The 26901-nt window shown below is 40.6% G+C and overlaps 1 protein-coding gene across 4 annotated transcripts in view; it reads right to left on the bottom strand.

The window, feature by feature from the left end:
• SRPK2 (SRSF protein kinase 2) overlaps positions 1–26901 on the bottom strand; it is a 145440-nt gene that overhangs the window by 6483 nt on the left and 112056 nt on the right. For 2 of the 4 annotated variants that reach the window (XM_054173937.1, XM_054173938.1), the window contains 10 exons: positions 26782–26888; positions 21088–21253; positions 19085–19110; positions 17510–17756; positions 16082–16570; positions 9409–9509; positions 9201–9308; positions 1972–2041; positions 1187–1279; positions 655–747 (listed from right to left, as the gene is read on the bottom strand). In XM_054173937.1, the coding sequence (XP_054029912.1) occupies positions 655–747; positions 1187–1279; positions 1972–2041; positions 9201–9308; positions 9409–9509; positions 16082–16570; positions 17510–17756; positions 19085–19110; positions 21088–21253; positions 26782–26888 (1500 nt within the window). The remainder of the gene's footprint in view (positions 1–654; positions 748–1186; positions 1280–1971; positions 2042–9200; positions 9309–9408; positions 9510–16081; positions 16571–17509; positions 17757–19084; positions 19111–21087; positions 21254–26781; positions 26889–26901) is intronic. The other 2 variants (XM_054173939.1, XM_054173940.1) reach the window with 2 other exon arrangements.

Raw genomic sequence — 26901 nt, 5'->3', positions numbered from 1 at the left:
GTAAGGCCCAGTGCATTTGCTCAGGTTGGTTACTTTCTTGTGGCAATGGACAAGGGCTTTCATCTTAGGGGGTGGAGCTGCACATTGGTACAGCACCAAACACAACCAAGTCATTGCCTATGGCTGTGGTACTTGGCCATTTCAGTAGCTGGGCGTGTCACAAAGCAGCTTTCATCACTGTGTCACTGAGCCACCTTTCCGGCATTCTTTCTTTAGGGAGCTTATCAGTGTGAGGACTGACTGCATGCAGTTGTGTGCCCATTGCCCAGCTATTCCCTTCCCATCTGCATTATTCCCTATCAGTAGCATATGCTGGACACTATATGCGATCCAGAGTAGCCGAGAGATGATTTTCCATCACGTTACAAACTGCATCACTGGATTCCTTACACTTACACAGACACTGGACAACAGGTTCACACAGACACTTCTGAATATCCACACTCCGTTAAGTCCATGCCAAAATGAATTTTAAACGAAGTACTGAATACTGAAAATCGTGGCTTATCTCAGCAAGCCAAGTTTACACCCAAGTTCTTCTTGTGTAACAGGGTTCCATTTAAATGGCTCTATTTCTTCAGTACCCATAAATGAACAGACTCTCCTTTGGGATAGCATTAGGCTTTTAAATTAGTGTTGCAGAAATACCGTTACCTTTTTTGGTGAAAAACTCCTTGGAATATTTCCCCAACATAGCGTATTTTCGAGGGATTTTTCCCAGCAGTTCAATGATCAATGCTATGTGGTCTGCATTGGAGAACATTGCCAGCAAAACAGAAACATACAACAGTTTAATCAGTACATTGCATGCACACACTAACACCGGCCTGGTACAGACAGAAATAGATTGATCCTGGTGGGGGGCGGGGGGAAAGGGCAGGTGCACACTGCACATTGGCTGGTTTGGAAAGATGCTTTCAGCAAAACTCTCTTCTCAAAGCAACATCTGAGTATCAGCTGCCACAAACAAGTTTTGCTGTGTTATTGGAAAGGTACCAATAGTTGTTTTCCAGAACATTTAGCTGAGGAAACAAATTGTCAGGTAATTCCTGTGTATTTTGTTTCTCAAAAATAGATTTTGCTGTGTGATTTCAGGAAATGCTCCTCAGTGGGACATGCTACAACCAGTAACAGCAATTCCACTTCTGTCTGCATCACGGCACCTTTCAAAAAGAAGAGGTACTACCTCTGCGATTGAAGAATTCCCGAGAATATTTTCCAGATAGAGCAAAGTGCCTTGGGATATTGCCTAGCAGCTCTATGATGTGTGCTATATGGTCTATGAGGGAGAGAAAAAAAGGATACGGGAGTGGAAGGGTCAGGGAAAGGACGGGATAAAAAAGAAGAGGAAAGAAACTGGAATTAGTAAAAAATCAGAAATAGTTTTTAAATCAACGTTTGCAGCAAATCCATGCAGAGGTTTCCGGGGTCAGCAGAGCTCTGGCATCATTAGCAGCATTTAGAACAAGGAATGATGCCCACATTACCACTGCAAAGTGTATTTACAAGCAAACAAGCATGAAAATGGACAGATATACAGATGGAAGCAGGAGTTAATTCTGATTTAAAAATAAAACATAAATAAAATTAGTAATTGCCTCATTGAAATAAAATCCACAATGTACACACTATTCCAGTGTCACTCTTAGCAAGAGAAAAATACGATACAGTTCCAATTCATAAAGTTTCTTTTCTAAACTAAAAAGTTGTTATTCTCAGTCAGGTTTCCACACATATGCAATCTTACAGGAAGGGCAGTTTAATTCCTTCAGGCAGTTGTTAGGTAGGTGAATATCTGCAGAAGGGAGTTTTTGCCCACCCACTGCTAGTGATGGAACTTAAAACTAAAAAGAAAAAAATTGTATTTATATTCTGAAAACAACCATGTATGAACAGTTCAAATACACAACCTCACTGAAAATTAAAGGAGTGTGAAAATACCTAGAAGCTAGCATCCTAAAAGATTCATACCTTCATCTCTGGAATAGTCTTCACCGGAGTGTGGTTCAAACAAATAATCTCCAGTTGCTAGCTCAAAAGCCTACAACACAACAGACACACTTATGGGCATTTCAGAAACTATGTTCTTCATATCAAGATGCCAGCAAAACATCACAACTACCTCACAGCCTAGAGGGAATTAACAGTCAAAGCTCAATGCCTACAACTTGATCTGAGACTGGCAAGAGGCAACTTACCTGGGGGCTGGTAAGAGAGCTTCACGCCCATGCCCAAGCACACCCTGTCAGTTCCAGACCCCAGGCACTTCTGCCCACTCAGCCAGGATGAACGGAGGAGATGGATGAGGGTCGTGTGACTGCAGCACCCCCCCAGCAATCCCTGGGGCTCCACTGGCTGACCAGGGAGTATTTTGGTGGTGGTGTAATACCCAGCACCAGTCCTCGGTGGTGGGAGGCAGCAAATGGCCTCCATCTGAACAGATGGGCACAGGGTGTGCGAGGAGGGCGTCGGTGTGAGGTGATGTTAAACACGGTTTTACATACTTGGGTGCTGTCTGCTGATCATGTTGAATACGTGTAAGCCAAGGAAGCTGAGAAAGGGGCACTTCTCTATTTTTAACAAAACTACACCTGTGTCTGAAGGCTAATTACCTGTCAGGCAGCATGTCTGGGACTGAGAAAAAGTCAGAATTTTAAAAAAAGTATCTATTTTAAACTGTAATTAATTACTTGAAATTAGTAAGCAGGGTGAGCTTACCGGATGCCTCTTAAGCTTCCATGGGATGCTAACCCTGTGTTAGGGCAGGACAAAACTGAGTTTCTCACGGGGGTGTAATGCCTATTAAAAGCTGCAAAAGGCTGAGATAACCATGAAAGCCCATACTTGTGTGCAAACATGGGTTCAGCTGCCTTCATTGGCTAAACTATTCTCTTTCTGCTCTGGATCGCCAAACGCCCAAGCAGCCACAGGATTTTAATTCTTTTCCAGGTGGCTGAAACCTCAAACTATTCTCCACCTCCAAGACCAGGGAAAACATCCAATCCACAGAAGAATTCCAAAGACCAGCTGGAACTCCATGGCACAGTTCTAGGAAGGGATTTCACTCCATTAGTGTTTACTACAAAGCATTTGTCTCCTGAAAACACACTTTTCTGTTCCAATTCATACCCTGGACTTGTTAAATCACCTGTTTATGGGAACTTGGCATTTGCAAGCTTTGAACTGCAGAGCTATCCAAGTGGGTTACAGCCAGAATAGTTCATTGCCATCGCACAGAGGAGCCAAGAAAGCAATAATGACCCTTGCTGGTATTTCTGTAGATCCTATGAAGTCACTAATGAACAGTCACTCACCTTTTTCTTGTTCTACCCTAAGCTTTGACAATTTTCATTTTACAGCTTACCAAAAAAAAACAAATATATAGCTGAAGGACTTCATATATAAGCAGGTATTTAAACTGAAGAATGATCAGGGAGTACCTCCAAGATGTTAGTGGACTAAGCAGAGGGTGCAGGAGAGGCTAAGGGGGTTGTGTTTGTTCAGGCTGAAGCAAGGCAGAAGAGGGGATTTAACTGCAGCACTCCACTACCTGAAAGGCAGCAATAAAGCAGGATAGAGACTTCCCAAGGAAAGGACAGAGAACAGACATAAGCAGCAAGACCAGACATTCTAACCACACTTGAGGAAAAAAGTTCTTCACTGAGACTGGCTGAACACTGAGACAGGCTGCCCAGTGGCAATGCCAATCTGACAGAAATGTATCCCTCAGCTGCACAAGGCTCTGAGTAACTTCATCTTGACATTAACCCTGGTTCAAGCAGGAGGCAGGCCACCAGAGATGTCTTTCAACCTAAAAGTGCCTATGACTCCTATGCTGCCACAAATACAGATGAACCGTATTTACTTACTTTGAATGCAATCATTTGTAAAAACCAGCTTGACATAAGCTCTGACTTTGAAATACCATAATCTCTCTCACTTAATGTTGACATTTACCTCACCATAAATCAGTGTTTTAATGATTCTATGGAGGTAACAAATGTGTTACAGCACGCTCAACATATGGCACGAAAGCCGAAGGCAATCATCCATCCGTACTGACTGCATTGGCAACTGCTACTTCCCACTTTCTGAAGGTTACTGCAGAAAAACAGTCTAGACTGCTTTTCTCCATCTGCAGATGGAGAACTTTTCATATAAATGGTCACACAGCTGCTTTTGTAGGCTCTGCAGAGGCTATGATTCCTTTCCTGTCGTGTGATTCTATAGGAACCTACCACAAAGCTGTTGGCACCACGACCATGTATTATGGATCCATGCCTAATCACACAGTTGGAAATAGCTACATTTTCATTGTGTGACAGCTGTGTACTCAATCTGGTGACTGAAAATGGATGCATGCCTAGGGAAAGCTGTCTGGGAGATGACTGGAAGAACAATTCACTTGGACTGCATTAGCCTCTCTAAATTTCTGTTACAAAGCCCCAGCTGAAAAAGGACAATGAGCTATAGGCCAAAATTATTATTCTGACAGATGAGATCCAGCACTTCGCCTGAGTTTCTCTGCATCAGATGAAATGAAGAGCGGTGAATGAGAAGATTGTAACTGCTTTAAAAATGGGCTTAATTTTAAGAATATTGTTCCACAGGTAACTGGGAGCATGGGAAGAAGAACAAAAGTCATTTTGAGCTATACTTGCCAGCAGACAGTTTGTTCTCCCATGGACATTTCCTTCTGAAGAGCCAAGCAATGTGTGGATTATAAAAAGCATTTTGCATGGTTAGCGTGTGGTGAGAAAGGCCACATCTACAGAACACAGACATGCACAGGATGCTTGAAGAGGAAACAGGTTTCTATAATTTGCTGTGTCCTGATCTTGGATTCATGTACCTACTGAGTGGTTGCTTTGGAAAGTCATTTTCTTTGGAAAATAATTTAAAGTATTTCAGATTGTCCACCCACCACCTTCAAAAAGGGTGTAAAGTGATTAGTAACAGCATGCTGTACTGTATCAGCCTACTGTAAAATATGTGCACAGTGACTTGAAGTTCTTCTCTTAAGCAGATCTTTTATTTTTCTTTTTTTTCTCAAAATGCTGCTTTTGTGCAGACTGAGGCTTGTCATCACACCTTGGGTATGTGCCACCCATGCATACTAACACATGGATACTCATGATCCCATGGAGATATTATCATTTCCCCTCACTTACAACACAGGAAGAGTAGGTAAGGGCAGATAGTTCTCCAGCCCACGCTAGAGGACACCATGCAAAGTAGTAAATCAGGGATGGAACTACAAACACTTAGGTATAGGTAAGTGTTAATTCTGCCAAGAGGGAGGTGCAGAATGAGCATTGTAAGTTACTATAATCTGCTCATTCTTCATTCTGTTCCCCTGAGTTCTCTCACACAAACAGACATACTCCTAATAAAACCCACCCCTCTAAGCTTACTGGTATTGTAGTAGCATCTCCTTCATTTTGAAAGCTGTTTGCCTTCTCCCTCTCACCCCCATCTTTTGGATTCTCTTTGGGTAGACAACCACCAAGTATGATTCTATGTCTGCCAATCTGCAGCTATGAGCTATTTGCTATTTCTTATAATATGCAGAAATATTTCAGGAATCACAGCTCAGCACCAAAGCCACCTCAGGTAAGGGTTAGAAACAGCCTTGTTACTGTCCTACTCTTTTGATATAGTCATCTCCTCCCTGCAGAGCAAACAAGACTGTACATAATGAACAACAGAAGTCAGCTGATAAGACTCATCATTCCAGGTGCCTTTTTTGTCTCCAATACAAAGAGCATGAACAAGGAAAAGCAGTGGAATCATGGTGCTTCCAGTCATTTCCAGGAGCAATACCCAGGGATGCCCTCTGCCAGTACTCACTCGTTATCTTGCCAGGACTTCTTGGCAGCAGCAGTGGAGGACTGTGTTCCATGGGTTTTGAGATTAAGGAAGTGCTAAATCATGCAGTGCCTGACCAGTTTCTGCTCCACAGAAAACAACCCTCTCAGTACTGCAAATACAGACATTCAGCTTGATAAAATGAAATGATTAAGGGTGGTTTTGGTTCTGTCAAAGGCACTGCTGGCTCTGAATTAGTCCTTTTTGTGTGTGTGTGTCTGTGTGTATGAAAATGAGATGTACCTCCCTGCTGGCAGAATTAAAATAGGGAACAGAGCTTTCTAGAATTTAATAAATGTGGAGAGAGATTTCCAGTGTCTAGCATTCCATGAGCACAGCTGAGTATCCCACTTAAACAGCCACACTGTTAAAAGAAAGGGCCCTGTGCAATTTCCTTAGACAAACCCATAAATGACTGGCAAATGACAGCAACAGCCAGTCTGGAGGGGAAAAAATATAAACCTTACACTTTGGTGCATTCTTTGCTAAGCCCAGAACAAGCCAACAATTCTGCGGTAGTCCAGAAAAGCCCAGTGGCATCTAAGTTCTTTCATTAGCTTCAGAGCACATCATGCATGCACTGATGACCAGCCTCCAAAGATACTCATCCTCCTCTTTTCAGCCCTGTTTTTTCATTGTTGATGTTCTGTTGGGGATTTCCCCCCCCACTCCTTCTCCTTAAAGACTCTGAGATTCAGATGACCTGAGCAGAGGACTGGTATTAAAGCCACTTGCTCTCACCCTTTAAATCTGATCTGAGGAGGTTTGAGGTATAAGAACCAGACCATGCCAAATAATTTAAGATGAGAAGTTTCAGTTCACAGGCAGCTGGCTTGCTATGCTACTTATTCACTGACATAACATCGAAAGAAACAACTAGACCCAAATCTTGGTACAAGGAGTACAAACTTGAGGAACCAAATGGGACCTACAACGGCATTAAAACACTTCAGTACTTCACAATTGGCTACTTCAGGGATTGCAGAGAATCAGATCATCATTTCCAAAGATAGCCTAAATAAATCAATTGGGAGTCTGTATTTCTGACATCAGGAATTTTTTCCCTGGCTGTTAATCTGTTACAAGTCCTGTGCAGAAAGAGCTGCTAAGGTCTTCAAGGCAAGCCCTACCTCAGAGCTGTTTTTTCCATGTAATACAGGATGAAGATCTCTGACCCATTTTCTCAACCACATAGGAAAGCAGATCTGCAGGCGTTTAGAAACACTGAATTTTTGGGGTGATCTTGAGAGACTGATGCCTGTTTTTTACAGGACTGTACAACGATGACAGCTGAGCTCAACAATCATTCGTCAGTACTGTGAGGTTATAAAACTTCTACAGCATTTTTTAAAGGGGGGAAAACCAAACTTGTGGCAGAAGCCTGAATCCCAGTGGTTTTGCCTCAAACATTTAACCATCTTTGCATCTTATATAATAAAAAGCAGAAATATAATTTTCTCAGTCAAATACAGACATTTTATAAATAACTGTGAATCTGAACTAAGATATCCCTAGTGGCACACATGCTTTTAATTTTTAAGGTTTTGTGTTTGCTTTGGTTTTGGTGGGTTTATTTGGGGGGGGGGAGGGTTTGCTGGGGAGGGGGGGAGGGGGGGGAGGGAGGTTGTTTGGTTGGGGTTGTTGGTTTGGTTTTTTTTCCCCGGACTTTGAGCAAGAACTCACATGAAGAAAGCACTAATCTTTATATAACAGAAAATAATTAAAATACAAGATGCTGGACAACCCCAAATATTGTAAAAGTACTCTATTTCCTAAGTGTGATATTGCTATTAAGTATCCCCCTTTCTTTAAAAACAAGCCCTTTACATGTGGGTTTATAAGCTTCAACATTGTATATAAAATCAGCAGGGGATAGGTAAAATGTTAAAGGAAGACAAATACAGGGTATTCAGCAACATAAAAAGATACTAAGTTCAACAGAGATTTAAAAAGTATGAGGTAAAAGGAACAAAAAGTCTGTGCAGAGGGACCTCGACCAATTGGACAGATGGGCAGAGTCCAATGGCATGGCATTTAACAAGTCCCAGTGCCAGGTGCTGCACTTTGGCCACGGCAACCCCATGCAGAGCTACAGGCTGGGGTCAGAGTGGCTGAGAGCTGCCAAACAGAGAGGGACCTGGGGGTGCTGATTGACAGCTGCCTAAACATGAGCCAGCAGTGTGCCCAGGTGACCAAGAGGGCCAATGGCATCCTGGCCTGTATTAGGAATAGTGTGGCCAGCAGGAGCAGGGAGGTCATTGTGCCCCTGGACTCTGCATTGGTTAGGCCACACCTTGAGTCCTGTGTCCAGTTCTGGGCCCCTCAGTTTAAGAAGGACATCGAGACACTTGAAGGTGTCCAGAGAAGGGCAACAAGGCTGGGGAGAGGCCTTGAGCACAGCCCTGTGAGGAGAGGCTGAGGGAGCTGGGGTTGCTTAGCCTGGACAAGAAGAGGCTCAGAGGAGACCTTATTGCTCTCTACAACTATCTAAAGGGAGGTTGGTCTCTTCTCCCAAGCAACCACCAACAGTACAAGAGGACACAGTCTCAAGCTGCACCAGGAGAGGTTTAGGCTGGATGTTAGGAAGAAGTTCTTCACAAAAGGAGTGATTGGCCATTGGAATGGGCTGCCTGGGGAGGTGGTGGAGATGTAGCATATTTGTCCTCAAGGAGATATTACAAAAAAAGTAAGTGCTACAGGAAACTGAGTAATTTAAATTTTTTACTTTTTGTATTCTTTGAACTTATTTTAACATCTGTAATTTTGGGTTTACTATATGTTGAAACTAATTCCACAGAATATTACCACGTAATTTACTAACCAATTCCTTCTCTTCAAACTTTAGAACCTAAAGCTGTTATTTGTAAATAGAATCTAATGAATGTTTTCACTGCACTTGACAAGCATTTGAAATATTTGACCATTTTTCTGGTTTACTCAGGAAAAAGGAATGGAAAACACAGCAAAGAGCTGCACAGATTTTGAAGATGGGAAGAAAACACATTACTGTTTCTACACTGTGACATTTAAAATATGTATCTCTATATATCTAGATATATAAATAAATATTCCCCTCCAAACTTGCATGGTTTTGACTGCAATTTTAAAATGCATCAAATGAAAATTAGAAATGTTCTCAAAAATACTTCCTTTTGATCAGAATTCTTAAGAAACTGAAATAAAGGGGGGAAGTGATCAGTAGCTATGACGTAATCTATGATGACGTCTGCATGTCAAAATGTCAGAACCATCCCCATCAGGTTTCCTTATCAGAAAAGGCAACTGGTTTTAGGAGGTTTATTCTTGTAAAATACACATGGTATTGCTCTTACCATACATGCTGTACTCCAGATATCAGCAGGTGTACTGTAACCTGCTCCTATTAAAACCTCTATGGATCTATATTGTCTTGTCTGGATGTCTTCTGTGAAGTGTTTATGCTACAATAGAAAGAACCACATTAATGGGCAAAAAAAATAACAATACAAAGATTAATTCTCAATAGCGAAGGCTAAATAGCTGAAATGATGTTACACTTACCACCCAGCAAGCATTCCCCAGGTCAGCAATTTTAACTCTAATTTTATCTGCATTTCTTGGGTCCAGGGGATTCACCAGTAGGTCAGCAGCACGAGTCTTTGCTAACACAAGCAAAACGCAGACCAGTTAGTATTCTGAGCACACTCTTCATGATTTCTAAGCACTTTTGCCTTTATCCAGTTTTTTGATACACTGAAGGCATCAAAAAACATTTGCTGAATGTCAGGAGTTTCTCAATACCCTTACACATTTCAAGTGTAATGCAAGTGTAATTTTTGTGTGTTCTTAAACTGCCAAATGACTGTTATTAGAATAGCCAGAAAAGCTCCTAAGAAAAAGTAGCACATGTGTTTTCAAAATCAGACTCAGAAAATGTTGAAACTCAACTCCAAGAGCTCCACATGAAAGATATATTCTTGGGACAGTTTAGTTGAGAAAATAAATTCTGCACTTCCATTCCTGACTAAAGTAAATAAAGTATTTCTGGGTTTTTTTCCCCCTTTTTTAAACATCTGTCCAAAGGGCAAGAGGACTCAAACGTTTAAAAACCCACACACATAAAGCACAAAAGTAAAATCCAGAGAGAATAAGGTTGAAATCCAACGCTTAAGAGACAGCAACTAGAAAGTTTAATATTGAAGTCTTCCCTTGCGAGCTTGCTGTGCAGTACAGTCTAATTTATTTAACACAAAATCACATGTATTTTTCAAGAGCAGCAAGACCTTTTACAGCTCAGCAGCCCTGACAAAATAATTAAAAAAATAAAGTAGAATTTAGAAAAAAGAGTGCAAGAGAAAGTCTTCCCACGTGTCCTGAAGGTGAAGGATGGCAGTAAACAAAGTGGAATAAACGGAGAAGAAAACACCTCATCAGTAAGACAACTTAATATGAAACCCAAAAAGAGTTTTCTTCAACCTTCTACTAACAGAGGGACCTGACAAGGTAACAGGCAAGCGCCTGAAATTCTGTGGTTTTCTCAGTAACTGATATAAGTTTATGCTCTGGTGGAACCTTGGAGACCTTGGATTCTTAATTTGAGAAATGGCTCGTCCAGAACTGAAAGTGAGATCAAAAGGTGTTTAACTTCCAGTAAGTATTATCAAAAAAGCATCCATAGGAGATCAACCTGAGCTAAAAACTAGTGAGCCTTTCTGATTTTCACTTCAATGTGTCCTAGTTCTACAAAACCTGAGAAGTATCACCTCCTCCTCTCACAGTCTCGGCATAAAAGCTTACTTCCTAAACACTCAAACGCTGGAATGAGGAAAGCCATGAGGAAATTAATACATCTGTCACACACAACATTCGAAAAAAAGCTGGAAACTTAGTAGCTGCTCATGCACTGCACACAAACTGCTCTGTGCATTGAATGAGGCAAGCATCCCACAAAATAAAATAAGGTCTTGTTACTTAATAATATACAGCAATGCCTAGACAGAGAGAAACAAAAGGAGTCTACTTCTGTACAGGAAAAGAGCACTAAAATCATAGAGATAAAAATAGCACCATATAAAAATACTGAACAGCCTGCAATTCTTTTACCTATATTGTAAATCACAGAACGTCTGCGTTGGAAGGGGCCTCCAAAGGTCATCTAGACCAAACCCCTCTGCAATAAGCAGGGGCATCCTTAACTAGATCAGGTTGCCCAGAGCCCTGTTGAGCCTCACTTTGAGTATCTCCAGGGATGGGGACACAACCACCTTCTTGGGTAATCTATTCCTGTGTTGCCCAACCCTCATGGTGCAGAACTTGCTCCTAACATCCAATCTAAATCCACACTTCTTGCCCCTCGTCCCATCACTGCAGGCCTTTGGAAACAGTCTCTCTCCATCTTTCTTGTAGGCCCCTTTCAGGTACTGGAAGACTGCTATTAGGTCTCTCCAGAGCCTTCTTTTTCTGCAGGCTGAACACCCCCAGCTTCCTCAGCCTGTCCTCATAGCAGAGGTGCTCCAGCCCCCTGATCATTTTCAGGACCCTCCTCTGGACCCACTCCATCAGGTCCATATCCTTCCTGTATTGAGAGCTCCAGATCTGGACACAGTACTTCAGGTGAGGTCTCACCAGAGCAAAGTGGCAGAATCACCTCAGTTGATCTTAGTATCTTAATCTGTTTTAATACTGTTTAACCAGACATTATTATTGATGCCATTAGTATTACTAATATGAAGCATGCTTCCCTGCACCCCCCCACCTCCACCCCTTTTCTGCAGAAGTGAGCTATGGCTGAATTTAACATCTTTCTTCTTTCTTTGCACAAAACATCTGTAAATTGCTCTTGATGCAGTAACACCAAGGATAAATAGAGTAGGTTTGTTTCCACAGCTTTGGACAGAAGGTGCTCCCACGGTGGCTTTACTCTCTGGAAGCATAAGGATTTTACACATCAGTCCAGGTAAACAGAAAGAGGCTTTCTGCCTATATACTGCCAGTAGCACTAATTATGAGGCTACCAGGCATCTAGGAACCTCCTGTACATTAAGGGATTGGACTTATTTGCCTGGACCTTGAACATTTTCCAGAAACACAACTCTTCTCAGTTGTTTTTGATTTCACATTTCTTGCTTATCTTCAGATAACCTTACCCATCAGACTCTGTAACAAAAGAGTGTGATTTGCACTTCTAAAGTCTTAAACCATGAAATGTACCCTCCTGTAACTTTCAATACATCTCTATTCAAATTTAGTAACTTCATCTGGGACAATGTTGATGCAGGCTTGGTGATCTATGCTCTCTCATTTTCTTCTGCTCACTGACAGATTTGGTCTCTCAGTATTTTATTTATTAAGCCTGAAACCCATATAATTTTTCATTTAGCCACTGGCACTATAAATAAAACCTACACATAATACCCAGAGCTATCTAATGGCAAAAATCTAGCTCTTTGCAGTAAAATCAAGATTTCACTCTCCACATCTTCAATGAGCAGTTCTGATAGTCAGAATTTAAATGTCCAAACCCAGCCTGAATACAGAAATTCATAATGAATTGAGCATCAGTAACAAGCCTTATGATGACAAAGACTTTTGTCTTGCTGAGTTTTAATAACAGTTCAAGAGAGGGACTGTTTGAAACAGAAAAGAACTATCAATGAATGAAAAAATAAAGCACATTACACAATTTTTAAATATGACTGAGAAGATACAACAAGAACTAACAGCTAGGAGCTGCAAAAAGACAAATCCAAACTTGCTACATTTCTTCTGAAACAATTCCGAGTACTGACCAGTGGAGCACACTTTGACCATGCTAGATTTTATATCCTTTCATTTGTCCCAACCAGAGCAGTGATCTTTTTGAGAAGCATGTTTCAAAGCAAGCATAAATGTTACTGGCCTTAACAGATAGAGGCAATGCCTATAAACTACAGCACAGGAGGTTCCACCTCAACATGAGGAGGAACTTCTTCACTGTGAGGGTCACAGAGCACTGGAACAGGCTCCCCAAAGAGGTTGTGGAGTCTCTTTCTCTAGAGACTTTCAAGACCCATTTGGATGCATTCCTGTGCAACCTGTGCTAGATGCTATGGTCCTGCTCTGGCAGGGAATTTGGACTCGATCTCTGGAGGTTCCTTCCAACCCCTAATATCCTGTGATCCTGTGAATTCAGGTTACATAATCTCATGATCCCCTGCTCTTAAACCTGCCACTACAAACTTATTTTTCTCTTTCCCATTTGTACTGACCTGTCAATACTACTTTTTAAAATGTAATACAAACACATTATCAGATAAAAGATTTACATCAACTCAAACTGAAAGTCATTTCCCCCTCTGCCTCTATTTCTAAAAGCCATTCAAAAATCACGTTTGCTTTTTCATGAACACTGGTACTTTAAAATCTCAAAATTCACCAGAATACTTTAGAACCAAACTAACTTAAGAGTCTCCTCTTTATTTTTAGATACCTGTTCTGCCTTTTTGACAGAAAACATGACTGAAATGTGGTCATGGCTGGTGATGTCATTTTTAGGAAAGACAGGTCAACAACACACAGTGGTGGAGTTGCTCTTTATTGTGGAGGAGCAACTAGAATGTATTGAGTTCTGTCTGAGGTGGATGAGGCACAAGTTGAGAGTTTGTGGGTGCAAATCAAGGGACAGGCTAGCATGACTGACACTGTTATGGGTGTTTATTACAGACCACCTGATCAGGATGAGGAAGTTGATGAGGCCTTCTACAGGCAGCTGACAGCAGTCTCACGCTCACAGGCCTGGGCTCTCATGGCGAATTTTAACTACTCAGATATTGGCTGGAAGGACTACTCGGGTAGCCATCCACAGTCCAGGAGGTTCCTCCAGTGCATTGGTCACAACTTCTTGATGCAAGTGGTGGATGAGCCATCTAGGAGAGGAGCACTTCTGGGCCTGATACTAGCAAGGAGGGTCTGGTTGAAGCAGTGAAGGCTGAGGGAGGCCTTGGCTGCAGCAATTATGAGATGGTGGAGTTCAGGATCTTGTGTGGTAGAAACAGAGTATCAAGCAGGATCACAACCTTGGACTGCAGGAGGGCCAACTTTGGCCTTCTCAAGCAATTGCTAGCCGAAATCTCGTGGGACAGGGTACTAGAATCAAAGGGGACCAAGACATTTGGTTAATATTCAAGGACCCCTTTTTCCTAGCTCAATATCAGAGCATTCCAACAAGTAGGCAATTGAGAAAGGGAGCCAGGGACCTGCATAGTTACATAGGGAACTGCTGAGCAAACTCAAGTGGAAGAAGAGTCTACAGATCATGGAAGGAGCAGCTGGCCACTTGGGAGGAGTATAAGACTGTTGTCAGAGGATATATGGAGGCAACTAGGAAAGCTAAGACCTCCTTGGAATTCAACCTTGCAAGGGAGGTCAAGGACCACAGAAAGGGCTTCTTCAAATACACTGCAAGAAAAACTTAACACTAGAGGCCAGTCATGGTAGACAGGAGAGGTGCCTGGAGACTGGAGGAAGGAAAACATCACTACAATCTTCAAAAAGGGTAAGAAGGAGGACCCAGGTAGCTACAGACTAGTCAGCCTCACTTCCATCCCCAGAAAGGTAATAGAACAACTTATCCTTGGGGCTGTCCTTAGGCATATCAAGGACAAGAGGGTCATTAGGAGCAGTCAGCATGGTTTTACCAAGGGGAAGTCATGTTTGACCAACCTGATAGCCTTTTATGTGGACATAACCAGGTGGATAGATGATGGTAGAGCAGTGGATGCAGTGATTTCAGTAAAGCACTTGACACTGTCTCCCCCAGCATCCTTGCAGCTAGACTGAGAAAGTGTGGTCTGGATGATCATGTAGTAAGGTGGATGGGAACTGGTTGAAGGAAAGCAGTCAGAGTTGTGGTCAATGGGACAGAGTTGGAGGCCTCTACTTAGCGGAGTTCCTCAGGGGTCAGTACTGGGACCAGTACTATTCAATACTTTCATCAATGACCTGGATGAGGTCACAGAGTGCACTGTCAGCACCTTTGCTGATGACAGATAACTGGGTGGAGATGCTGACACACCAGAGGGTTGTGTTGCCACTCAGCAACAGTCCAGCACAGCGACACAAAAATGATGAAAGGAGTGGAACATCTTCCTTACAAGGACAGACTAAGGGAGCTGGAGCTCTTCAGCTTGGAGAGGAAGAGACTATGGGGTGATCTCATTAATGTTTAGAAATACATAAAGGGTGAGTGCCAAGAGGATGGAGCCAGGCTCTGCTCAGTGATGCCCAATGGGTGGAAATTGAGGCATAGGAAGTTCCATGGAAACATGAGCAAAAATTTTTTCACTGTGAGGGTGACAGAACACTGGAACAGGCTGCCCAGGGGGGTTGTGGAGTCTCCCTCTCTGGAGGTACTCAAAACCCACCTGGACGCATTCCTGTGTGATCTGGAATAGGTGATCCTGCTCTGGCAGAGGGAGTTGGACTGGATGATCTTTTAAGGTCCCATTCAACCCTAACATTCTGTGATTCTGTGAAGACTTCTAAGGTGAAATACTAAATTTAAAACAATCATAGCCGAGATTTTTGTATGTGCACTAAGTATGTATGATTCAGAGAGAACGACGTTCAGTGCAGATGAAACCAAGATTAAATCAGCCAGCAATGAAAAAAGGGTTCCTAGTCGTGCGCTGCAGCTGTAACTCAACCCTTGCTGTGGTTCATCTGATCTCATATGCCACCACCTTCTCCAAGCTGGGGGAGTGCTTAGTAAAGAGAGCATCTGGGGGTAGTCTGCACAGACTTCTCTGACTGCAGGGGCTGGCATATAGACAGCATCTTTTCAGTGGGCACTCTTCAGACTCAAGCACGAAGGAGGCCAGGACATTACTACGCTTGGCACCAACCCAGAAGCTGAAAGTATTTGTAACATATCACCTGTAGCTTTGAAAAAAGTCAGCATCACTGAGAAGTGCTAGACCCACTGTTTTAATCAAAGTCAAGGAAATATATAATATGATAAGAGTTCTTATGAAAGGTCCTTTTGTGTTACTGAAAACAGTGCAAGAGCCTACCTATAGGGCTTGGTAATGAATCTTCACCAAAAGCCCCCAAACCAAATAAAATCTACATATACAAGTCACTGAAAACAGACAACAATTATACATAAGGTTTAACCTCTCTACTCAACTACTTAAGATATGGCCTATGGCCCCAAGAGACTTTAAGCACACTATATACCACAGTGAGGAGCACTTACTTTTTGGCAAATCCCCAGTGCTTGAAGCTGAAACTGTTCTGCTCCTGTCGTGAGATGGGCTGCTCTCCTCTCTTTCATTTACAGTTGATTCTTCAGAAACAGCAGAACCACAAGCTACAGACTCTAGAGCCCCAGAGAACACTGAAGCTGAAAATTCAGAGAACTGTGACTCAGGAATTTTATGACGTCCATTTGGCAATTCACCATTAAACTGTTCATAGGAGCTGCTATAAGAGTAATCACTCTTTGCATTTGGCTCATCGAGATTATACTCCTCTGGATTTGGACACTCCTCTTCTTCCTCATCTTCATCTTCAATTTGCTGCTCCAATAGGAATGGACCATTCACAATATGGCCATTTGTTTTGGGGGATTCTATCCACTTAGGGTCTGTAGGGTGAGCGTTGACAAGTTCCTGCTCAACATCGTCATCTTTTTCAGTGTTTTCTTTCTCTGTGTCTTCTTTTTCATCCTGATCTTCTGCTTCACCTGTAAAATTTCAGTGAGTGACACATCAGAGTATACATCAATACAGCATTTTAACACTAGCAAATCATGATTTTTAACTCCTCAGTAACTCCTTGACTTCTAACATATCTCATAAGGAAACAGTGAATAGCACTGAAAAAGGCAAAGACCTTAAAATCAGAACTAAAGGTGAAAGAATAAACTGATAACACATTGGAAAAAATAAAACGTGAAAAGCTTCAGGAGAGAACAATTCAGAAAAGAAAAATGTTTGAAGGGAAGCTATATGAATCTTGAAAGGAAGCTTTACAAATATATAACTCAATCTATGGCAGAGTCATCACAGAAGTAGAAAAATTTGCAGTAAGAACAGAACAAAAATAACCCAAATGTCAGTTTCATCAGTTAGATTTTTATCTGAATTGGAGAAAGTTGAGAAGAAAACCAGGGAAGCCAGAATGGAGATGGGGCATAACAATTATGCTCCAAAGGACTAGGACAGAACAAGAATTTAAAGAAGACATCTTAAAAATTTTCCTGAAGGAGATGCAATAGGTCACTACAACAAGCACTGTAACAAGAAAGAGAGAAAGCAAATGATGAGTCTAACTACATTAATGTTACAAAGTACAGATTCGTCCTATTCTCCTTCTACCTTGCCAAGATACTCAGCTATACCAATTAATGTGGTATGACAACTGACTGCTCTGTTGAATTTTCTGTCTCTCTTTTGTGGCATTTGATAGCTGGGTTGCTATTGATGTTTTTCTGTGCTTCGATTGAAGGTTTGGTTTTTCACTTTTAAACTCTGTATTTATGATTTTTAGCTACCAGAGAAAATGAAATTAAATCATCCAGGACAGTTTGGTGATTTTGCTTGCAGATTTTTCATGCAATGCTGCAATTAGTTTCCCTTCTGAAACTGTAAATTCAGGGTCAATAAAAGCAGCTAATACTAACCATCATCATTTCCAGGTTCTTCATCTACTACCTCTTCTATATCAGCTGATTTTAGTTTCACCTCTGCATGGTACTCCTCTTCTTGATCATTTGATGGTACAGCTGAGGTTACATTTTCTTCTATTTTTTTCCTTTCAGCTTCTCGCTCCAGTTCTTCTATTTCCTGCAGGCGTTTTTCTAACAGCTCAGCTTGTCTCTTCTGCTTTTTCTTCATTTTTTTCTTTTTGTTTTTGGATATTTTTCCAACCTGAAATATGAATGCAAAACTAGACAAAACCTCTACACATCTCACACTAAATTAGCTTCTAGTGGGATTACTTATGAATGGAAAACAATGGAACAAAATTACTACAGAAAATACATTGCTTTTTCTGTTTTACTTCAAATCAAGAATGATTTAGGCATATATGAAGTAAAAACACTTTACAAATTTTACATGGCTGTACCTGCTCTTACATGGGTAGTTATTTGATACAAGAACAAAATACATCCAAAGTAAAATTCCTGTGACCTCAACTAGGCACGATAAACTTCAGCCTAGGTGAACAGATTATATTGTATGTGGAAGACAGTCTGCTATCCTATCTGCAAATTACATATAAAGTATACAGTACATCTCCCTCCATACAAAGTAGGTAATGACCAGCAAAAGTATACTGGGGAAAAAAGATATCAGAAAGCCAGAGACTGCAAATGGTAAAGGATTTTACGCAACTCTTGTGTTGTTCATCTATTTCCTGTGAAAGGGAAGCATTTTTATTCACTTTGGAACCAAAATGTATAAACCACAAACAACAGGTGGCAGTTACAAAAAGTTTTGCATTTTAGGTATCGTAAGGATTGACAAACTCAGGTGTAATAACTATGTTGTATATTTTAGCTCAATCTGACTTCTATTTTTACCCTTTGATAAATGAGATTTATCCAATTTTCACTCACTATTTAGTTAGCACAGTAAAAAATCCTCATATGATTTAAAAATAAAATACAAGGAACAGAATGAAATATGGTTTCCTCAAAGGCTTATCTGTCAATCCTGTGATCTTCAAAAGAACAAGACAGTTAATTTGACAACCCTATTAACTGCCATCTAGTTTGTGTGCCCATTTAAAGGATACATATTCTGTACACAGAGATGGAGAAAGCAGGCTGGACCAAAGGTATTCTTAATTATCAGAAGTTACATGTTATATGCACATGGAAAGCAGATCTTTCAAAACTCAAAATCCCTCCTCTTTAAGGTCTGGATGTGCTTAAGCTACATACAAGGCATGATATTTAGTGCATGCCCCCATTTTTCTCAGGTTCTAAACACAATGGATTATTCCTTGAGATGCAAATGGCAATGCTTAGTGGTCTGTGACCCAACCATGCAATCATAAAGTCTGTGGTAGTTTCCATCAGAGAATCATAGCGCTTAAAACATGTACGGCCAAAGACACCCTATGAAAAGTGTTCTTGGAAAGATAAAAGCTTTATTCAAAGATCTTTTAAAAAGAGTAGAGGCTACCAGCAGTCTACTAGCTAACACCTACAGAAACACAGAAAACATATGAACTACATCACAATACTTACAGGCTTTTGTTGTGGAGCTGTACTCACTAAAAAGAAGAAGAAAAAAATTAAATGTGTATTTTTATTAAAAGAAGTCTATAAAATGAGAAAATAGTCAAAATTATGCAAGAATAGTCTTCATTAAAGTAGTAACTTTCATTATTTTTAGCCAGATTTTTTTAGTCTTTACAAATACCTGCTGCCTGAAAACATTTAATGTCCCCATTAGTGCCTCTAGAATTGGGAGGAGCTAGCTAGCATCAATATCTGTTCACTCTGCTGTCGTTAGTGGAGAGGTAAAGGAAGTCAGAAAGGAAAGTTTGAATCAGTGAAGAGCGGACAGACACACTAAATTACTGAGAAGTTGCCAAAGATTAAATATGTTAAATCAGCTGCCTAAGAAGGTATAGATAAATTTTAAATAGTACACGGAATAGCAGCAAAGACTGTTTGTTGTGTGGCACTCAGTAGAAAAGTAAAATATTCGTTGCCTTTATTCTGGAGCAAGGTAGTTTGACAGCTAGAACGGGAGGCATGAAGAAGTGCCTATGTCAAAAAGCACTCCACCATAGAAAAAGCACCTTCGCCTCCTCGTAAGCATCTCTCAGAAAGGTATCATCAATGACTACATCTGATGAGATTACTAACTGTGAAAATGCACCAGCCACAACCCCCCATATAATCAAACCCAACAGAAATAAGCAAATGTGGGAGATAGAGGCACAAAGGAAGTGAGAGGCACTCAACGGGGGAGGAGAACCTCTCACAAACTTCTTCAGACACACAGGCATATGACAATTAACAAATGCAAAATAAGTAACAGAGAAGGCTGAGACTTCAGAGTTCTTTTACAGGTTCAGCTAGTGCTGCTAAGTTCAGGGGGGAAACTGCTTGTTTTCCAAAAGATTCTTAAACTTGAATATCATCACTGCTCTAAACAGAGAAATTATGCAGAACCTACTCGAACTGCTGTAAAGAAAGCTCATCTTCAGATCCTGTGTTGAAAGGCACGGATTTAACTACAATTTATTAAGAACCAAGTGTGATAAAATCTCCATCAATATAATCTTTATAATTTTATGTACTTTCATGTCTGGAAGCAATATAATGGCTCATGGTAAAAACTAAGTTACTTCCCACACAAATAGCATAGAGTCTTGAGCTATATCATTACACATCATGTAAAATTCAATGCAATATATTCACAATTTGTAAGATTTTGCTTCTTAACATCTACAATACAATGAAATATTCATGGATTTTGACCACAGCGTTTGTTCCTGACATAGCAGGTATTTCTATTGTACCTCACAGGTTTCAATCTATGATATATTTTCTGACAGTATTGCATAGGTATTTTAACGTTATTATTTCTCCACTGTCCGTAGCTGATGTGCTTGACTGGCAAATAAATAGCAACCATGGTACTGAAGAACACATCCTCTTATCTTTTCTGATCGCTGTGAACTACTTTACCTTAGTTTCTTCTAGCTAAACATCATGTACAGTTCCCAGCTAAACTCTTTGCAAGTTTAACACAAAACATTTCACATACAGTGCTAGGGAGAAGGGCTTGTCATTAATTCAGACAGGTACAATCAATTTCATTTTCAAAGGTGAAAAACTACAGACTCTCACGACTATTCATGGCCTTCTGAGCCTAAGTTATAACTGACAAGAAGAATTTCACAAGGACGCTGATGAACTTGTAATGGAACTAGATGTGTAATTTATGCAAGACCATTAATTATCATCAAAATTAACAGGTGCAAGGCTCCAGTGTAGCTAAACCCCTGCCGTTAACGTTTGTGAGGTGTGAAGAAAGTAAGTTTATACCAATAGATCTTTTTCTGTGTCTGGGTACTTTGAAAATGTGAACTTGCAAAGCTGAGCATTTCCCTGATAACTTCCAGTCAATAAGAGTTAACTAGATGTGCATTTTCCACACCATTGTCTGAAATATTAATTTTCATTAGACAAAATATTATTTGTACTAGTATACTGATGGAACTTCACTACTGTACCTGCTGATCCAGAGGGAGGAGGTGCACCAGCTTTCTGCCACTCGGTAGCTTCAGCAGCCATTCTACGAACATAGGCATCATCCACACACATCAAAATGTTTTCTGGTTTTATATCTGTATGAATGATCTTGCACTTGCTGTGTAGATAATCCAGACCTTGAAGTACCTAATGACAAAAGCATCCTTTTTAAAAAAAATATTTTAATTACCCAGACTAAGTTAAATGCATTTATTACTACTACAGAGATAACTCAACCAATTGCCTGCAGTCCATACATGGCCTGAGAGGATAATTTATTTAGCTCAAAGTCAGTTATTGAGACTCCTAACTGAGTAAGATGCCGACTGGATAAATCGTCCCAATGACAGTGACCTGCTCTCAGGACTTCCATTTCCCATGTACTCTTTAGTTCACCTGCACATGTGTCAAAAAACCTCAACACATCTTCTGAAAAAAACAATATGGCCACTCAGTAAGAAGGGGCTAATCCTCACTGGGTGATTGTTTAAAAGATACTAACTTGAAAAGAGCCATTGCAAATGCAATACATGAAGTCTGGTTTGTGAATAACCATCTTACAATTGTAAAAAAATAGCAAAAAGGGAAATGTGTTGTTGAGATTAAATGCTAACTGTAGTTTTCCTTAGAATGCCAAGAGTAATTCAGCTTTCAGTATGACAAGGTGCTATAGAAGGATTTCTCTGCCTGTAGTCATCATGTATTTTTCCACTAGTCTCATATTCTCCACAGGCTGAATACTGGTAGCTCATGTTAAACCTACATATCGGAAGTCTTAAATGTGCATTCTGGGACATAAATTAAAACATTGCTTTTATGCAATTAAAAAAATGTCTCAGATTCTGTCTGGAACAGAAATACAATAGTTTGTGTGATTTTACAACTATTTTAGGTAAGACATAGTTATGAGAAACTGTGGAAGTCAATTATTACCATTATTCAGTACAGAACAACCTAGCAGCATAAACCAAGCTACTGCTATTATAAATCTACATAAATATTGTAGGGAAATATCAGCAAGGGAAAAAAGCAGCACAGAAACCTAGCTGACCTCACCTAAAAGATTTTTTGAGTTTTAGGGAACATTCTACAGCAGGAAACAGGCCACCAAGACTCATGAGCTCCAGCTACACATTCATCCTGCCATTCTAATTATTTTGTGCATAAAACACCAAGTGGATGCTCTCAGGATCTTTTAAAACATATCTGACTAGGGTGAACTTTAAAAGCAAAATGTGTTGGTTCAAAATACCAGTGACAGTGTACAAAGGCATCAGTCCAGCACTCAGTCCTGAGATAATACCAGATGTGGTACATCCATTCACCACACTAGGTAGTTGCAAGAGCAGCAAATCTTATTTACACTCAGCCTAATGTATCCTAGAAACACCTCAAGTGCATGGCTCTGCTTTCTCCAGTTCTGGAGCTAGACTAGAACAGCAACCATTCTAAAAAGCTTTCTTTACATGTCTCTATAAAACTCAGCATCTATGCCAATGGGACACCTAAAAACTGCTGTGCTCTTGACAATCTACAATTTTTTTCCCTGTAGATCCAAAATATGCTTGATTACTTGTCAAATCAACTGAAAGAACATACAGTATGTCTCAAAGAAAGAAATGTTAAGAAAGAATGGTTTTTATAGGGAGGGAAGGTTCAGTGACTTCAAAATTTAAGACATGTTAAGAGCAATAGCAACACCAACAGTGTCTTCCTTCCCCAACTAGACTACAAAACATCTTACAAACTACCGCTGAATGTCTCTAATTCTGAAGCCCAGAAAAGATTCCAGAGAACACTGAAAGACATGAACATTTAGAAGAAAGAAGTATCTGTTCCACTCCAATACGCAGTAAGTGGAATTGATGAGCTAGCTTTGATATCTCTCACTTTTCTCCCTTTTTAAGTCATAGTGTGAGGGTGACAGCTTTGTCTGAAATTTTTGGAGGAAACAGTATTTTTTAGAATCCAAATCAGTTCCATGACTTACCATAAGGACCATTCTGCTAGAATTTTATAATTAGAATGACTCTTCTTAGCTGTATTAAAATGTGGATCAGATTGCTTCATCCTAAAAACATGTATAGCACTAACCCAGTAAGGAAATGTATTCTACATGGACATGCTTTGCACTAGGACAGAGAGCAGGGAAAACACTCCTAGTTTTCATTTATTTGTCCACTGAGATCAGAAAAAAAAAAACCTAAACCATGAAATAAGTAATGTATTATGACTCTGAAATTACAACAGATCCTGTTACTCCAATCAAAACTATGAGAAGGTTGTATTTTTTCCCTTGTAAGGGTCAAATGGCTAGTTTCACATAAAAACTCTAATCACTTGTAGTTTCTAAATAATATAACTTCTTTTCTTTTTTCTTTTGTGGGTTTTTTATGATTATTCAAGGAGCCACATTATACTGACCATTAAGCACATTATTTACTATATTGTAGATCAAAGCAAAAGTGAACATTTTCATTAACCAAATTCATGCCAGCATCAGTTTCAGAACATGAACCTCTCAAAACATTAGATGATCAGCATTTTACAACCCTAAGTGAGCATTCCAGAACCAAAGGAGCAGACATTTCTAATCATCCCCACTGGGGGGAAAAAAAAAAAAAAAAAAAAAAAGGAACTGCAGCAGCTACCCCTCTCCTGCAAGGTCTTCTCTTGCACAGCAGTTTATGGTTGGACTTGATGATCTTAAAGGTCTTTTCCAACCAAAAGGATTCAGTGGTTGTATGACAGAACTATGAGAGGGGAAAAACACTGCTTGAAACCAAAGCAAAACTTCTTATTAAGAACCTCAACTCTCAGTTGCATTTGAAAATAAACCTAATTTTGTCCCAATGCTCAACACTACTCAAAAACACAAGAAATACTTTCCAAATCATAGCATTACAAATTTGATTTCAAGTAAAGTGTGGAATTACAGTACTTTCTAAAATGAAAAGGGTTTAGAACAGTAACACCAGTATAGTAATTGAACTGTTTCCATATGCAAGTTTCATACATAAGTTTTTGTGTAGCACAGGTTTCATCTAAGTAGTAGAAAGAATAAGCATCTGTATTATCAGTAATGAGACGAACAACCTGGAACTCTTACCAATGTCGCTCTCATTAGATCAAACACTTTGTTCAAATCTCACAAAAATTAAACCTGTTTAAATCTTCCAGGACTAACTCATTCCTCTTACTTCAGGCATGAGTGTTTGAACTACTGGGAACTCTTAGCATTGCTTACATTCAAAGAGTAATTAAGCTTGCAAGATTGATTCAAACTCTCCCCATTTAAGACTCACAAACTTGAACGTTGTCATTTCTGACCAACTCCTATGATGCAGGTGCATAACACTGTGGAACACTGCAGACAACCTATTCCAGTGCCTGATCACATTCACTACAAAGAATTTCTTCCTAATATGTAACCAGAATTTCTCCTTTCATAACTAAAGTACATTGCTGCTTGTCCTGTCTCTGTCAAGTCTGGCTCCATTTTCTCTGTCCTGAATAGATCAAAAGTTCCTGTTAGCCTTTTCTTCTTACAAACAAGCCAACCACTCCTCCTGAGATTTCCCATAACATCATATGCTGCAGCTTCCTCACTGGACTCACTTCAACAAGCCAATGTCTCACACATGAAGCCCAAAAAACTGTACAGACTCTGAATTACTGAAACAGAGCCCTCATAGTGCTGTCTACATTCTTGCTACTACATGGTTAGCATTTGTAACCACAGAGGCACATGTTCACTTTGACTCATGTTAACGTTCGTTCTACTAGAAGCCCTCATACCAAAACTACCATTCATCTTCACATTTTCAACTAGTTCTTTGGTATTTGTATTCAGTCCAGCAAGGTGCACCTCCAAGCTGTCTTGCTTGTTGAGACACTGCAGTAGATTGAGCCCCATGCTGAGAAGTAGTCCTCAACACACTCAGAAATTTCTTTGACTGCATGTGTCCCACCAGAGCAGGTATGAAGGTGGTTAAAAGTATGCCGTAAGAACCAGTTCATTCCAGTTGTCTAAACTTCTCATCTACTTTGGCATCACATAGCCATGACTGAATCATTCCAGAGCAGAAACTCAAACATTTAAGCTCAACTGTTTTCTGGACATCTTTTCTTTAGGCATGTGAGCTACCCAACCACACCTCTGCACTCACAATGAAGTCACCTCTGTGACTACATAGATTTCAAATTTCTACTCCTTCTTCCACATGCTGCATGCATAAGCCATTCAAATCACAGTATCGCCAAGGTTGGAAGAGACCTCGAGGATCATCAAGTCCAACCTGTCACCACAGACCTCATGACTAGACCATGGCACCAAGTGCCATGTCCAATCTCCTCTTGGACACCTCGAGGGATGGTGACTCCACCACCTCCCCAGGCAGCACATTCCAATGACCAATGACGCTCTCGGTGAAGAACTTTCTCCTCACCTCCAGCCTAAACCTCCACTGGCACAGCTTGAGACTGTGTCCCCTTGTTCCGGTCCTGGTTGCCTGGGAGAAGAGACCAACCCCTTCCTGGTTACAACCACCTTTCAGGTAATTGTAGAGAGCAATGAGGTCAGCCCTGAGCCTCCTCTTCTCCAGGCTAAACAATCCCAGCTCCCTCAGCCTCTCCTCATAGGGCTTGTGTTCAAGGCCTCTCACCAGCCTTGTTGCCTTCTTAAACTGAGGGGCCCAGAACTGGACACAGGACTCAAGGTGTGGCCTAACCAATGCAGAGTCCAGGGGCACAATGACCTCCCTGCCCCTGCTGGCCACACTGTTCCTAATACAGGCCAGGATGCCATTGGCCCTCTTGGTCACCTGGGCACACTGCTGGCTCATGTTTAGGCAGCTGTCAATCAGCACCCCCAGGTCCTTCTCTGTTTGGGAGCTCTCCAGCCACTCTGACCCCAGGCTGTAGCTCTGCATGGGGTTGCTGTGGCCAAAGTGCATCCCCTGGCACTTGGACTTGTTAAATGCCATCCCATTGGACTGCCCATCTGTCCAGTCGGTCGAGGTCCCTCTGCAAATCGGGTTCCCCAGAGAAGTACTGAGAACCTGCTCCATAAATTCTGCTTTTCAAGGCCCCTATCCTTGCCAAATTAATTCCTCATTTTAATTGCACAGATAATATATGCAAAATCATAGAAAGATGTATGATTTTTTTCCTTACTGAGACACTGTTTCTCCTTGAGATCACATCTTAGTAATTTTATTTTCATAGTATAGTAAAAGAACAGATCATGGAAAAACATGTCCCAGTGAAACACTCTGAACTGTTTCATCTTCTCAACTGACTAAAAAAAACTTACAGTAGATAGCAACTTTTCAAAGAACATTTTTTTCCTTTAGAACCTATTTTTCAGAGAGATACAAATTGTTCAATTATGTAACATTATTTCCCACTGTTCTTATGTTTTATTTTCCAAAGGATTTTGTTAAGAAGCACAGCATGTCAACTAGAACTGCAACTGAAGAGCAGTATCTTTACACCTATGAAAAAGGTTCAACGCTTCCACTTTCTGTTTCCCAAAACAGTTGAGAAGCGATGACCAACAGAAGTATCTTATCTCAGATATTCCTCAGGAAGAGCTCAGCTGAGGTATCATCATTCCATCCTTCAAACTGCTAACAATGCTGGAAAAAGCTTATTATACCATTAACAAAACTTACCTGTCGAATTATACTTTTTACACAATGGATGGGAAGGCCTTGATAATTAGACTTGATGATCCATTTTAGGAGATGATGTCCAAGTACTTCAAAAACCATACAGACATCTGGGATTTAATT

The sequence above is a fragment of the Dryobates pubescens genome, chromosome 27 (genome assembly GCF_014839835.1).
Source record: "Dryobates pubescens isolate bDryPub1 chromosome 27, bDryPub1.pri, whole genome shotgun sequence".
Lineage (NCBI taxonomy): Eukaryota > Metazoa > Chordata > Aves > Piciformes > Picidae > Dryobates > Dryobates pubescens.
Note: the sequence above shows the minus strand (reverse complement) of the source record. Positions and strands in the feature narration are given on the sequence as shown.